Genomic DNA, 15012 nt, shown 5'->3' on the forward strand with positions numbered 1-15012 from the left:
CACACACACACACACACACACACACACACACACACACACACACACACACATTCAAACAGCATTTTTATCTGTACTTGAGCACTGTTTATCTGACATTCACACACACACACAGACCCCAGTTGATGGATTGGGGACAACTGGGGTTAGTATCTTGGCAAAGGATACATTAACACATGTAGTGGAGGAACAAGGGATAAATCTACCAACCTTCTGATGTGTAACTAGTGTGCAAACTCACAGATATAGATGTTTCTATATATGTATAGCTAAATGTGTATATTTGATGAGCACTTTCATACACACCTATTATGACTGTGATGTCCAAGACTCCACTAACACTGCACATTTCTTCCAGGCAGAGGATCTAGTTGCCAATTTTTTCCCAAAGAAGTTACTGGAACTTGACCATTTCCTCAAGGTCAGTTAATTGTACATTCAGCTAAATAAAGTTGGCATAATTTAAAATCTTTGTGAATAGTTGAAACTCATTCCTTCCGATGTATTATTTGGCGTTAAAGTTCATTATTTATTAGTCAGTCTTTATCAGTTGTCCAGAGTTAAAATAGTAACACCCAGGTGCTGTTAAACAAATTCACTTTACGAACTGGTCTTCAGCAAACATGAACATCTCTATAAAAGCAAACCATTTGAAGTCCATCATTTTCCAGTGAGGGAGGTTGCTCACAAGAGGAAAACATTGAAATGGCTGGTAATAATCGCAGTTAACTCACCCCCAAGGTCACACTATACAATGTTCAGATGTAATTTTTGTAAGAGTTATATCTCTGACTTTACAGGCCTCAGTTAGAATGTGAAATGTTAAAGTGCATGACAGCACAATTAAAGACCGGACTAGTATGGCTTGTTTGTAAGATTTGCTGGGAGAAGGCTCTTCAGCCACAGGACCTGGCCACCTTCCAGTCACAGAGTCGACCATGAACTCCTCTCTGTCCTAAAATAGATTCAGATGTGAGGCCATCTGTTTAACAGCTAAAGTTGGGTCACAAAAGACAATGATCTTCAACAGAATGAGTGAAAAAGAGAGAATAAGGTGTTTTGTGTGGCAGGGATTTATGAGACTGTGTATTAGTAAATAGCTGCAAACCTTAATGAAGTGAAGCAGCATATAAAGAGTGGGCCAAAATTCCTCCTGTGAGAGACTGATATCATACAGAAAACCATTCAGGTTGTTGCTGCTAAAGGTGGTTCTACAAGCTATTGAATCATGGTGTGGTCTTAGTTTTTTCTCACACTGCTTCTGTCCTATCGCTTGGTTATTGTTGACTACATAATGACATAATCATTTGAAGTCTTGTACATTACTATATATGTCACTACATAAGTCATATGTAGTTCTTCTGTGTTTGTATTCATCAGTTTTTTCAAACCTTCTAGATCATCTTTTTTGATGTCCTGACATGTGAAATAGATTAGATTTGGCAGCAGATGTGCTTTCTTCTTACCATGTCTGTATATTTATATTTGTACCATGTCTGACAACTAATATTCTCATTTTTTTTCAGGATCCAAGCATAAACATCACTGAACTGAAGGAAATTCACTCAGACATAAATCTGCCAGTGCCAGATCCCATCTTGTTCTCAAATCTCCACGACGGACTAGATGCGGTGAGGATCCATTTTAGAGTTCGATTTCGTATGGTTACGGTAAATGTTGGTAAGGCAAGGATGAGAAGTTGTTGCTAACTGTTGCATCTCTCTCACAGCAAAATGCCAAAAAGAGGAAGCTGGAGGATGGAAGTGGGGATGACATGGGTAAGTACAGCTTTGCTAGCTGAATATTTAGTCTGTATTTTATGTATTTTTAACTTTTAACTTTTTACTCCTTTATCAGTGACTGGCACCAAGGTCTTTGTCATGCCTGATGGGATGATGAAGAGTAATGCAAACCTTGTTGATCTTATTGAAAAGGTCAAGCCCGAGATCAGGACACTCATAGAAAAATGTAACACAGTAAGTAAGAGCTCTAAAGTCCTTCATCTAAGTAAGTTATTTTGGCCATTTGGCATCCCCAGCAAGGAGCCATGAACTTACAACAAAGCTAGGAATGTGTGACAAATGAAGGCTTACTAATGAAACAGGAGAAGCAAGGCACAGATTTAAGAGTTGGGACCGAAAACAAGCAAAGGGTATTGAATTTGTTCTTTATATAAGATGACTATCACATGCTCGGCATCAGCTAAAATGCTGTTGGCGTAAAAGTGTTTACTTGTCAGATGTTGCATCCTCTTTTCTTAGCTATATTTGTCTCTTTCTGCAGGTTAAAATGTGGGTTCAGCTCCTCATCCCGAGGATAGAGGATGGGAACAACTTTGGGGTGTCAATCCAGGAGGAGACAGTAGCTGAACTCAGAACAGTTGAAGGGGAGGCTGCATCTTACCTCGACCAGATATCAAGGTTTGCAGAACCTTGCAGAAATCCCAATCTCATATGAACACCCCGGCTTTGGGATTTGTCTTTAAAATGTGAAGTCGCTTTCATGTTAAGAGACCATTTTTGTCTTTCTTCCCTACTTCCAGATACTACATCACAAGGGCAAAGCTGGTTTCTAAAATAGCAAAATATCCACATGTGGTAAGTGAATAGCTTTAGTATTAGAAAGTAAAAAGCTATATAAGTTATACTACAGAAGTCTATCAAATGCTAAGAAATTAACTATTTTTTTTAAACAATTTCTTTCATTTAAGAGTTTTTCCTTTATACATATAAACAAAAGGAGAAGAGAAGGATTACAGATGATTTGTACATTTGGGATAATTAACCTATACACTTACAGCTGTAAAATAACTATTTGCATTTTTTATAAGAAATATTGAAAGAGAAAGCCTTTAAAAATATGTGGTCTTTGGTTTTAGGCTGTAAACGATGACATCTAGTGGTTTACAACATATATAGCAGCCAGTTGCAGCTGGCCCTCATGCCACCCTCATGGAGTCAGTTTCTGACTGTTAGATCATTAACATCCAAACCAGTGGCCCACTCAAGGTCTTTTTGTAAAGGCTGTGGCAGTGTTCTTCCTCACAGAAAGGAGCAGATGTAAGTGCTGCTGAGTTTAAAGCAGAGTGTGTTTGTATATCTGGAAGAATTTAAAGCATGTGTATGAAACAATTTTTGTATCGGTCACCCTTGAAAAAGATTTTAATCTCAAGGTGCATCGTGGTTAATTAAAAGTTGATTAAAATGTCTTGTTGCAAAATTGAAAGTTCTTATTATCAATTATCCTTTAGTGAAATGAAAAACTCTGATATCAGCCTATCTGCTAAAATTTCCACTGACTTCGGCAGTTCTGTTTTATATTTAAAAGAAGATGTACAATTAAAAATAAACATAGAATCAACTTTTTTAAACAGGAGGACTATCGGCGCACAGTAACCGAGATTGACGAGAAGGAATACATCAGTCTGAAAATCATAGTTTCGGAGCTCAGAAATCAATACGTATGTTGTGGCCTTCATTATTTATCAGCATCTATTAATACTTGCCTGCGTTCAGAAAGCAGAATAACCGATATGTTTGCTTGTTTCCAGGTAACGTTACACGACATGATCCTGAAGAACATCGAGAAGATCAAGAGGCCTCGAAGCAGTAATGCTGACGCTTTGTACTGATGTTCATCCAGCTGTCTCTGCATCCACCCACCCACCCCACGCCGTCTGCCCCCTCGTCTCTTCACCATGCCTGTTGAGCAACAGTAGCCGGGCCCCGGTCCGCAGGACTACAGCTAGACATTCACCTTCTCCAATACAATCACAAGACAGCCCAATACAAAGACATAGCTTCTATAGATGGACACATGTTTTGTTTTGTTTGTTTTAATTGTAAAATATTGTTTTTAAACCGTTTGAAGAGTATTCACTCAGAAAATGGGGAGACAGATCATAAGCCCTTTTCAGACGTGCGCCAGATATCATTGCTATTAAACTGATGGCAGTCTGTCATGCACTCATCAATTTTGTGTTAATGTTCCTCATGTTTGTTCGTAATTTACAGAGAAGTTCTTGTATGCATGCGATATGTGGCAGCTAGTATTATCAGTATAAGCGGTGAAGTGTCACCACACTTGCAGCTCTTTCTGAGTGCAGGGCCTCTGTGTATGTGCAAGGAGCTGTACCCCGTCATTCCCACTCGGGCTCGGAAAGGATAAAACTCTTTCCTGGGTTAGTAATCCCAGATGAATGATTTAATTGGTGCTGATGAGATAAAATACTATTAAAATGGTCTTATTGCCGTTCAGGACCTGCGCATGCCTGCTACCGCATGAATTCAGGATTTTGCAGAGTGAATAAAAGTGTTAAGCAGTCTGGCTCGGTCAAGTTAAGATGGCTGTTTATTTGAAAAGTGCATGTCTGAAAGGGGCTTCTGATATCAAAAAGCGCTTTGTATTTTTTAATTTTAATTAAACATTTTGTCCTCAGATCCTCGTGAACGGCCTCATTTGTAGCTCTTAAATATTCAGAGCAAAGTGGTTTGTCAATATTGTTGCCCATTATTTGTAACTGTTTTAATTATTTTGTCTTATATTGGACTCCTGCTGCATCATCAGTACAGTAGTTCATAGGAAATGCAAAACATGCTGTTAATTTGTTCTGCGAATGTTAGACATTGCGACGTGTAGATATCACAAAATATGAAAACGACGCAAGTTTTAAGTCGTGGGCTTAAATGATTTCAGTGAAAATTCACGAGTCAAAAGCTTCTTTTATGTTGGAGCATTCATTGTATTGAATAAAAGACTGTTTTTTGATAAGACTTTTGGAGGCATGTTGTAGGGTTTTGTTTTGTTTTTTATTTTTGTTTTGAAGTTTGAAGCAAAACATCAGATAGTGGTGTGACATGGATACAATGTTTCCTCTTGACCTGCAGATGTCGCTGTTGCTTGTAAGTGCTTGCTAGTTTAAGCCAAGGTGTAAAGGTCCCGACTTTTGTGTGTTTAAATATCAAATCCTTCGTCCCATGTGCATTTATTTCACACAGAAGTCAGCATCCCAAATATATATAAACGCAAATCCACAGTTTAAAAATTAAAGATCAAGTGGTGCTTAATGGAATCACACTGAATGGGTGTCAGATAGGAAGGTTTTGAGGCAACTTTACTCACATGTTAAGCAACTCAAAACTTGAGATTCCTAAAATTTAACTAACCAGCCGATTATGATATTATAGATTAATTGGCTACTTTATTAGCCGCACTTTTTCAACTTCTCATTAAGAGAAATATCTAATCAGACAACTGCATTGCAGCAACTCGACACTTTCAAGTATGCAGACATGGTCAAGAGAGCCAATTGAAGTTCAACCTGATTATCAGAATTGGGGGCGGGATCATTTAAGCAGCTTTGAATGTGAATGTTGATGCTACACAGGCTGGTCTGAGTATTTCAGAAAGTGCTGACTGCTAGGCGGTTCCTACACAACCACCTCATGTTTACAGATGATGACTGAAAAATAGAAAATATCCAGTGAGCGGCAGTTCTGTTGGAGAAAATGCCAAAGGTCAGAAGAGAATTGAAAAGAAACTGAAATAACTCCTTGTAATAACCAGGTAGAAGAACATATTGAACCTTGAAGCTGCAGCAACAGCAGGAGATCGCATTGGTCAACACTCCTGTCAGCCAAGATTGGGGAGTGAGGCTACAGTTCACAGACTGGAAAAACATTTCTGCTGCACATAGTAAGGTCAGAATTTGGTGCAAACATCATAAAAGCATGGATCCAGCCTACCTTATGGTTCAGGTTGACGGTGGTGATGTAATCAATACCTGAGCATTGTTTCTGACCATGTCCATCTTTTTATAACCACAGTGACCCATCCTCTGATGGTTGCTTCTAGCAGGAGAACGCCCCGTGACACAAAGCATGTGTTTCGTTTTTTAAATTATTTATTATGGCATTTTTTTAGCCTTTATTGATAGAGAGACTCTGAAGTTAGACGGGGAAGCAGGCAGAGATAGAGGGGAAGAGATGTAGTTACAGTTTTGTGTTTGTCATTAGCTTTTTTAACATTTGGTATTGTTGAGGTATTGTTTTTACTTCTGTTTAGTTTTGATTAATTAGTTCAGTTTGTATTAATTTGGTGCTAGTTTTAGGTTTAAGGCATAATATGGGAATTGTATATGTCAGAGGTAAGTCTTACACACTTGCACTCTTTGCAGTTAGACTAATACCCAAAGTTTAATGCTTTTCGTAACTTTGAAGCACCTTTTATTCCGACGCTTCTTTTTATTTATTTATTTGGTCCAGAGCTGCATCTTTAAGTAAATATAGAAAAGGTTATGTGAGGATGAGAAGATATTGAGGAGAACAACCAAGGCGAGCTGATTATTGTGACTGTAAACTAATGTAAACAGTTACTCAACGTCCCTGACGTAGTTGTGAGGTCTATACCCTCTGTCCCCCTGCCTCCTAGTCACACAAACGCAATGCAGCGTACCTGTACAAAGAACTCCCATATAGCTTCTTGAGATAAGAACCGGAAATAACTAGAACAGCGTAAGAAGACAATGAGATAAAATGATCAAAAAAGGAGCACTTGGCGTTTGCTGGTGGGATGTGTCGTGATAATCACTGGGTCCTGTTAAGATTAAGTGTGATTTATTTTGTAAAACAGTGCAATGCTGATCAAACCTTTTAGGCATGATAACGTGGGGCTGTTCTCAAAAACAATGCCAGTCTCTATCTGCTTTAAGTCTCCTTATTAAGTCTCCTTATGTAATCCCAGACTGGCTCCATGATGTTTAGATCTACGAGACTTAAGTTATCTGATGCAGGACTTCATGCCCAGCAAAGTTACCACAGCGACTACCTTCAGTTTCCTACTTTTTCTCATTACCACAGCAACTTTAGGTGACCTATGATTGCATTCAGTTGGACTTTACGTTGCAGTTTCACAATGTAATTAGCAGTTTTATAGAGGTGTGTCTGTGATAATATGATAGTGACCTTTGTTTGCAATCCTGCTGATCTCAGTACCATACATCCAAAGCTGCTACGATAGTTCGTCACCTGAACAAGGTTCTATTTTTAAAGCCTTATGAGGCCCACGTGTTGTCGGCAACGCTTTCTGCCCCTTGACCCTTCATGTACCTTTGAAAGCGCATGGCTGTGGTGCGAGGCAGTGTCACTATGTGGGACTGCCGAGTGAGTGGAGCATGCTCTGGTTAATATTTAATGGTTGTTCTGGCCAGAGAATTAATCAGTATCAGTCTGAGACATACTGAGAAAACTGCCAGGGCTGCACCGCACTTCTCAAATAAGCACGAAAACATGATTACAAGAAACAGTTTTTATTTGTTTAAAAAATACTTTTTTTGCTGAGGTGGTGGCTGCGTGTATGTGTAAAAATCTTTATCTCATATATACTGTGGGTGTTAAAGAAGCTTACAATATTACAGACACTGAAAAGACAGTTCTAAACATGAAAACATGACTAAATGTAATTTGATGGACAAAAATAAACCATTGCTCAATTTCAAGGAGGTTAATTGTAATAATTGTAGCAGAAGTCCCAATAAGACCATTTAGAAAACAATTATTAGAAAACATTTGTAGAAAATGTTCATATTTTACTTAAACCCAGCTAAATTAGAAGGCTGCTAGCACTTTGTAGATCCAGGAAAGATTGAGCTTAGCTTAGCATATCCAAAAAAACAAGACCACTTTTTGTGTTTTACTTTTACCCTTTCTTGCTCATACCGTGAAGGGGACGCTTCTTATTTCTTCAAATTGAACAAATGTGGTCTATCAGTGAGCTTTACAGCAATTATCTGAAAGTGCTAGTTGGGTGTCTACGTCCTTTTTCTGTCCCTAAGTAGTCTAGATTCTGGGAATGGTAACATCCAATTAAATGTTATTGTTCCAATCAGTAAAGTAGCCTTTTCCCTCTGCTCCTAAATGGTAACAAGGCCAGCACAATATCTTCAGACATTCCAAAAACTCTATAGCAAGTTTCATAGATATGGAGTTAACCTAGACCCAGATTAAAACAGAAAAAAAACAGTGAACAGTAAAGATGAGGCTTAATCCATGTCTATTAAAAATGAGAAGTAAGAATCCTTGTAAATATAGAACATTAATCCTCCAGTTGCCTTAAAGCTACAAGTTTTTGCCTTCTGTCTTTACAGGGTAAATCTTGCTGAGAGCCCAAGGCACCAAAGTAGTTGGGATTAAAAGTGCAACGGCACTTTTACCAAAGGAAAGGGCATAGAAAGTCATATGGTTTTCAGGGGAAAATGTCCATCCATCTAACAGGTGAAGCAGGGATACAGAGATGACAATACATCCAATCCTCAAAGGGGCGCTCATAATCCTCATCTTGGTTGTCTTGTAGAACGGTGAGTGCAGACCGAGGCCCAGACCAAACAGGCTGCCCATGTTCCGCAGGAGGCTAGCAAAGGGGGCAGAGTCTAGGTGAACCCACTCTGGCCTGATGCACCACTTCTGGGCTTTCTCCATGGTCCACAGCAGGTCCACATCCAGAGCTTTAAGGAGCACATAAAAGCCAACAGCAAAGGAGGTGAGGAAGAGGGTAATTAAGAAGTACTTCTTCAGGCTTGCGCTGTAGATCCATTTCTCCTTGGAAACAACTTCAGCTACCAGTGTGCCTAAGACGAAAACAGACAAGGTGGTTTATTAAACAGGGACAATGCGTAACATGTACACTCAATAAAACAATATTTGAAGTTAAAATGGTCTAAATATATCATATTTTTGTAATTTTGAGATTGCATTTACACCTGAGCCATATTTTAATTCTTCTTCTACAATATTTCTTTGTTTGATCTTTGGCATTTGCTCCTAAAAATATGATATTGGTAGTTGTAGGCTACATAATCACTCAGTAAACTTAATTTCCAACCCTCGCAAAATGTTTTTATGAAAATTCTGCACATCAAAGTCTTTGTAAAAGTCAACACTTTATCGACTAGAGTTCTTTAGATGGACTGACCTGTAATGATTCCTGCAATAACCTGGTGTGGGAAGTGAGCAGCCATGTAGACCCTGGAAATGCATACCACCAGCTCGACCAGGCCCATTAGCATCCACAGGCCTATATACAAAAATCTGACAGGGACAACACTGTAGGTGCACAGAACCTAAAGACTCCAGAGAGCCAGAAAAGGTGATTGTATTAACACAGACTCACCTGTATAGCAATGGGGGGCACTGTTTTTCTCTTGCAATAGAGAGCAGTGCTGTTACCATGACATACCAGACACCAGCTGCGCCCATGGCATGACCTGAAGGACTTCCTGCAAAGAAAGAAATTGGGCTTAGTATTTTCTAATTTCTAATTTAGAGTGAAAACCGATCAGTCGGTTCTTCATCTATCGTGACGACCAATCCTCGTCAGACTGGTGACCAGAATAAGCGCAACACCAAGTCTGAGGTGGTTTGAATATGTCATATTTTGCTGAAAGTTGTTGGTATCTTTTATCTTTTTCTTTCAGTTTCCAGAACGTTTAATATGTTCTGGAAACTGAAGACTGAAGAAAAACACTTGCACCTTGTTACCTTCCCTTCTACTATTAGTATGAGGACAGAGATCTCTCAAAGAAACTGGAGCAAGATAAAAGGCACTACAAGTTTATTACCTATTTATCACCATTAAAGTCATACCCATTCACAGAAAGTCGTGTACAGTTGCCAATTGTTACAGCTATCACCTGGCAATGATGTACTGGAGTATTTATCAGACTAATTGTGTACTGTGCCAAATAAATCTTATCATTCTATTATGACAGACTAGTTCTGTTCAGTTTTCATGCGGTCCGCATGCCTGTCATGAGCTCTACCTGGTCCAGTTTCACATGTGATGGGGAACTGCTGGAGTGAAGGGGCCGGTCCTGCTCCATAAAACTTGGTCTCGTGAACCCACCAATAAGGTCTTTCCCCAAATAGAACCCTGCCACAGTGAAACAAAAAAACAGGAAACGAATCATGCAACCGTTCCTTTTTTTAATGTTTAAGTTTTAAGTTTAATTCAAGTTGGACCCGTTCACCCAGTTACCATTTTAGGACCAAGTTGAGCCAGTCTCCGATGACAGCCACCCAGATGAGCCTGAGTGCCGTGTCCCTCCGCAGGTGGAACCAGATCGGGAACAACCAGAAGAACGTGGTGTGCAGATCGGCCACTGTGGATGCCAGGTCGAACAAACCTTCATATTTGCCATATCTGGTCTGCAGATAGACAGCCAGCTCAACGCCCCAGCTGTGTAGAAGATCCATGATATCACAACCCAGACCTCTTTCTGAGGACGATGCTGTGAAAATATTGTCTCTTTATTGGGTTTTTTCTTGGTTAGGTTTCAGCAAAGCTCTTTGAGGCCGTCCTGTCCGTTCTTCCACTGAATGATTCCCACTGGACTTTACTCAAGGCTAGCAAGTTTGTTTAACTTTGCAACGGTGCAGACAGGTCACTTAACCTTTACACCTCAGGGGGCCCCCTTGCTCAAAGCTATCGTAACAGAAAGCAACAGCTGCCCATGGACAGATTGCAGACTTCTAGCAAAGACCCGTTATCTCTACTTGTGCCTGAACCCCAATGTGAGAAACAACAAAATGGTTTTGAACTTTTCGTAAACATATCTCTGGAAACAGAACAAAATATGAGCTCATCTGTGCAGATGTCCCCACCAGACCTTTCTTTCATAAGAGTGCAGTACCTTATGTTCCACCTGCTATCTATTTTTTTCTTTTTCTGTTTTGTCACCAACTATCTCATCAGCTTTGTTTCATCCCAAACTCACTCATTTAATCATTGATCTTCTTATGTAATATAGAAATAGCTTACTCCATCATTCTGAATGGCGGCATGTTTTCACTAAAAAAATCAATGACATTACTGATAAATTATTAGTGAGAATGTGCAGAATGTGAGAATGTAAGAAGGGAAAATATGAAAAACACGGCTATCCTTTATTAATGCCAAAGTCAAAGCCATGTGGACAAAAATGAAGAAGACGAAGATGACATTTAAAAATAGTCTGTGGGGCAGCAGAAAAAAAATATCTCTGCAAAGTGTTTAATTTGGGTCACACTTGAGGAGGACAGCCACTGATCGATTGACTTCCTCTCTCCTGTGACTCTCTCTGTACAGTGATTCTAAGATACTGATTGACGTTTTGTTTTCCTGTTATCTTCCCAACTTGTTTGTGTGACATGCCTCCCAAACTCTAGTGACTGCCAGTGTTTTATTACACATGCGTAAGGTCCAAAGATCAGCGTGTGCATGCGTTTGGGTAGTGGGTCCGTCCACTATAAAAACAGCCAGCTGTCTCGCTGATAACAGCACTCTCTGTTCTTCCACTCACACATCACTAGACTGAGATTTCTTCCTCTTAACGCTAAGATGCTTAATGCCGTGATGGACGCTGTGCAGGGTTTCGGGGTGAGCAGCACCCACTACCTGCAGACCAACTACAAAGATGCCCAGGGCTTGTTTCTCTGGGTCTCCTGGGCGGCTGATCTGAGGAACACCTTCTTCATCTTCTTCCCCCTTTGGTTTCACCTGCGGGCTTCAGTGGGCATCAAGCTGATCTGGGTGGCTGTGATCGGAGACTGGCTTAATTTAGTGTTCAAATGGTGAGCGTATTTTTTTAACTGATATATAATCGTGTGAAATAAGCTTTCTTTAGAACGTAACTCAATGCATGTTTCTGCTGTCCTCTTCAGGATTCTGTTTGGAGAGAGGCCGTACTGGTGGGTCCACGAGACAGCCTACTATGCAAACTCCGTGCCCCCTCACATTGAGCAGTACCCAATGACCTGTGAGACTGGACCAGGTGAGAGACACCACTGTTCATGCACGGCTGCATTAACTTGCGTGAGGGTAAAAATAAACCGACTCCCATTAGCCCACAGCTCCTCTCACTCTGCATGTGTTCCTGCCTGAAGTTTACTTTGAAGTAAATTGGCCGAATCAAATAAATTATCATTCTAAAGATCTAGATCTTGGCACTCATCCTCAAGATAAAGCCCTAATGCTGTCAGGTGATATGGTGCTTAATTCGTACATATCACAGAAAGAACGTTTCTTTTGTATCCTCTGGTTTCTGTCTGCCTTTCTGTGTGGAGTTTACATGTTTCCCCTGTGACACAGTCCATAAACATGCATGTTATGTTATTTGCAGTTAGGTTATTTGGACAGCAGCCAAATATATGAGCTTATTGAGTTGTTTAAAATCAAGTTAAAATAAAATAGTGGCGATCTTTTTCATTCATTTATTACTTAGGTTAAAACAAACAACAAAACAAAAGAATATAATGAATGAGCAGTGCAGGTTGCTCTGGCCCACATGTTAATAACTGCCTTCCTCCGTCTGTCTGTGTTACCTAGGCAGCCCCTCTGGCCATGCTATGGGAGCTGCAGGAGTCTACTACACCCTGGTGACCTCGATCCTCGCCATCATGACCAGCAACAAATCCACAAACAGTCAGTGGTGAGTCTATAACTTTATTTTTCCTTTCTTAGCCCTGCCGATTTTGGTGTTGTTTACCATTTTTCTCCATTCAGAGCTTATCGCTCTGGACACGCTATCTGTTCGGTGCTGGGGTTGATCATTGACTTCTGAGAAGTATTGACTGAAAACAGGGTGTTAAACACGGGTTGTTTTGACGTGCAGGCAGCTGAAGTTCTCATGAGAAGAGAAGAATAAATTTGTTTATTGTTACAGTGCTTCAAAAGATTTTCTTTCATGTAATCTTGAGCTGCTGGAAATCAATGAATCTAAGCTGTGTGAATTTGTACTTCAACAGGTATCTGAAGGCTCTTCTGTGGACGCTTTTTTGTGGGGTCCAGGTGTGTGTCTGCCTCTCTAGAGTCTTTATTGCTGCCCACTTCCCCCACCAGGTCATCGCCGGTCTTATCACAGGTGAGTATTTTTACAGTTTCAGTGAACAGCTGGCTATGCCTCAGTCATTCAGTAAAATATATAGTCAGAAATATAGTCAGTTATTAAGCCTGCAGCGGTATGATAAGTAACGCAAAATATCCGCCTCTGCTTTCCTAATGTGGATCATTGTTTTCTAGGTATGATTGTGGCTGAGGCCTTTAACAGAACTCAGTGGATCTACAGCGCCAGCATGAAGAAGTATTTCTACACGACTCTGTTCCTCACCTCCTTCGCTGTTGGCTTCTATGTGCTGCTCAAAGCTCTGGGTGTGGACTTGCTGTGGACCATGGAGAAAGCCCAGAAGTGGTGCATCAGACCAGAGTGGGTCCACCTGGACACCACGCCCTTTGCCAGCCTCCTACGCAACATGGGCACGCTGTTTGGCCTGGGTCTGGGCCTGCACTCTCCCCTCTACACCGAAACCAAAAAGAGCAGCAGCCTGTTGGTCAAAGCAGGATGCATCATCAGCTCTCTGCTCCTGCTGCACCTGTTTGACTCCTTCAAGCCTCCTACACATACCGCGGCCCTCTTCTACCTGCTGTCCTTCTGCAAGAGTGCCATTGTGCCACTGGTCACTGTCAGTATCATCCCATACTGTGTGAACCGATCTCTGAGCCAGCACAACAAAAAGGCAGTGTGAGCACCAACTTCATATCACAAAGACTAATGAAAAGGAAATCTCTTCCTATTGAAACACATTCCTTTGGTGCTTGTTTTATCCACACTGCCACGTAATCCTCAGGAAAAGCTTTGAGATCAACAGGAAAATGCATTTTGTGTTATTTGGACACTGAACCTTGAACATTGTGTGACACTAAGTGAAAGCACTATCCAGGCTGCCCAGTGACACTCACAAAGAACTATTTTGAATATGCGACAACACGATAATGACGCTTGTCCTGGACGGTCATTCACGACTTCAGTATAGTATTTTAACTGTATTAGTAATGTATTTTTTCAATGTCATAGAAAGTATTTTGGGACTGTTGAAATATTTTTAAATAAAAATTTTGTAAATGTTAAAAAAAACCGATTTGGTTCATTTTTAAAAATGTGCAATTACTGGAATGTTCCTTTAATACTTGACTAATGACCATTTTCTTCCACTTAGACTAAGACTTAGATTTATTCTGTTTTTCTCACCAGCGCTGGAATATCTGTTAGCGTATTTTTTTAATATGTGCACCACAATTTAAAAAAGTCACCGATTCCAAATTTTACTCAGATACTCAGCTTTCTTAAAACAAAAGCACACAATAAGTATAATATTCAGAATAATCTCAATTAAAAGAAAATAAGCAGAAAACAAACACTTTTAACTCATTATTTACAATTTATTATCATTGCACAGTCATGCACTGTACAACAGTACAATGAAATTAGAGTACTGTCCCACATCAGTGCTAAAAGAAAAGAAAGCAGTAACCAACAATAAATAACACATATGCAGAATAAAATATACTATATGTGCAGAAATTAAAGGTACAGTAGGTGCAGAGATAAAAAAAAAAAATACATACACAAATATTAAAAGGGGCTCATCAGTTTAATCCAGGGGTGTCAAACATGAGGCCCCAGGGCCATAATTGGCCTGGTGAAGACTCAAATCCAGCCAAGTGGACAGTTTTTAGATCATGTGAAGCAATGTATACATTTTAAACTTAATACTAAAAAGTATGTTCAGTATTTTCAGTGTTTTCACGTTTTACAGCTTTTCCTATTGATAAAGACGTCCTACCCTCACTGTCATTCATCCTACACCAAAATAAAAAACAATTAAATGATAGGAAAGTTACTGTTAGTCACAGTAAACTAACAAAAAACTTTATATTTTATAATTACAGGGCAGTGCAATGAACTATCCATACGTCTTTCTGTCATCATACACATTTATCAAGAGAAGAGAAGAGAATAAAGTTTAGACAATAAAACAACAAAACGATAAAAGTTGAAATGACATAAAAGTAAATTGAATGAATTACTAATTACATACAACTTTAAAATGCTTACTTACTTTTTTGTTAGAAAAAAACAACAGAAAATTGTTATATTCACACACACACACACACACACACACACACACACACACACACACACACACA

The 15012-nt window shown here is 39.7% G+C and overlaps 3 protein-coding genes and 1 long non-coding RNA gene across 4 annotated transcripts in view; 3 read left to right on the top strand and 1 right to left on the bottom strand.

Annotated features, from left to right (window-relative positions):
- psme3 (proteasome activator subunit 3) overlaps window positions 1-3970 on the top strand; it is a 4957-nt gene extending 987 nt beyond the window's left edge. Inside the window, exons 3-10 of the mRNA XM_005725834.1 lie at window positions 356-418; window positions 1524-1628; window positions 1727-1775; window positions 1855-1973; window positions 2281-2417; window positions 2540-2594; window positions 3371-3457; window positions 3548-3970. Of these exons, the coding sequence (XP_005725891.1) occupies window positions 356-418; window positions 1524-1628; window positions 1727-1775; window positions 1855-1973; window positions 2281-2417; window positions 2540-2594; window positions 3371-3457; window positions 3548-3628 (696 nt within the window). The 3' untranslated portion in view covers window positions 3629-3970. The remainder of the gene's footprint in view (window positions 1-355; window positions 419-1523; window positions 1629-1726; window positions 1776-1854; window positions 1974-2280; window positions 2418-2539; window positions 2595-3370; window positions 3458-3547) is intronic.
- Window positions 1-8191, top strand: part of LOC102192177 (uncharacterized) — a 76400-nt gene extending 68209 nt beyond the window's left edge. Inside the window, exon 4 of the long non-coding RNA XR_001290288.1 lies at window positions 8141-8191. This is a non-coding gene — a long non-coding RNA (uncharacterized LOC102192177). The remainder of the gene's footprint in view (window positions 1-8140) is intronic.
- On the bottom strand, window positions 8112-10244 carry g6pc1a.1 (glucose-6-phosphatase catalytic subunit 1a, tandem duplicate 1). The gene is made up of 5 exons (XM_005725833.1): window positions 10027-10244; window positions 9812-9921; window positions 9163-9268; window positions 8965-9080; window positions 8112-8620 (listed from the first exon to the last, which is right to left on the bottom strand). The coding sequence occupies exons 1-5, from the start codon at window positions 10242-10244 to the stop codon at window positions 8112-8114; spliced, it is 1059 nt and encodes a 352-aa protein (XP_005725890.1).
- Window positions 10245-11324: 1080 nt separating this feature from the next.
- Window positions 11325-13886, top strand: g6pc1a.2 (glucose-6-phosphatase catalytic subunit 1a, tandem duplicate 2). Its single transcript, XM_013908973.1, has 5 exons — window positions 11325-11600; window positions 11691-11800; window positions 12355-12457; window positions 12774-12889; window positions 13048-13886. The coding sequence occupies exons 1-5, from the start codon at window positions 11368-11370 to the stop codon at window positions 13548-13550; spliced, it is 1065 nt and encodes a 354-aa protein (XP_013764427.1). The 5' UTR covers window positions 11325-11367; the 3' UTR covers window positions 13551-13886.
- Window positions 13887-15012: the final 1126 nt, after the last annotated feature.

This window comes from Pundamilia nyererei, unplaced genomic scaffold (assembly GCF_000239375.1).
Source record: "Pundamilia nyererei isolate P.nyererei 1_Seehausen unplaced genomic scaffold, PunNye1.0 scaffold00017, whole genome shotgun sequence".
In the NCBI taxonomy this organism is placed as follows: domain Eukaryota; kingdom Metazoa; phylum Chordata; class Actinopteri; order Cichliformes; family Cichlidae; genus Pundamilia; species Pundamilia nyererei.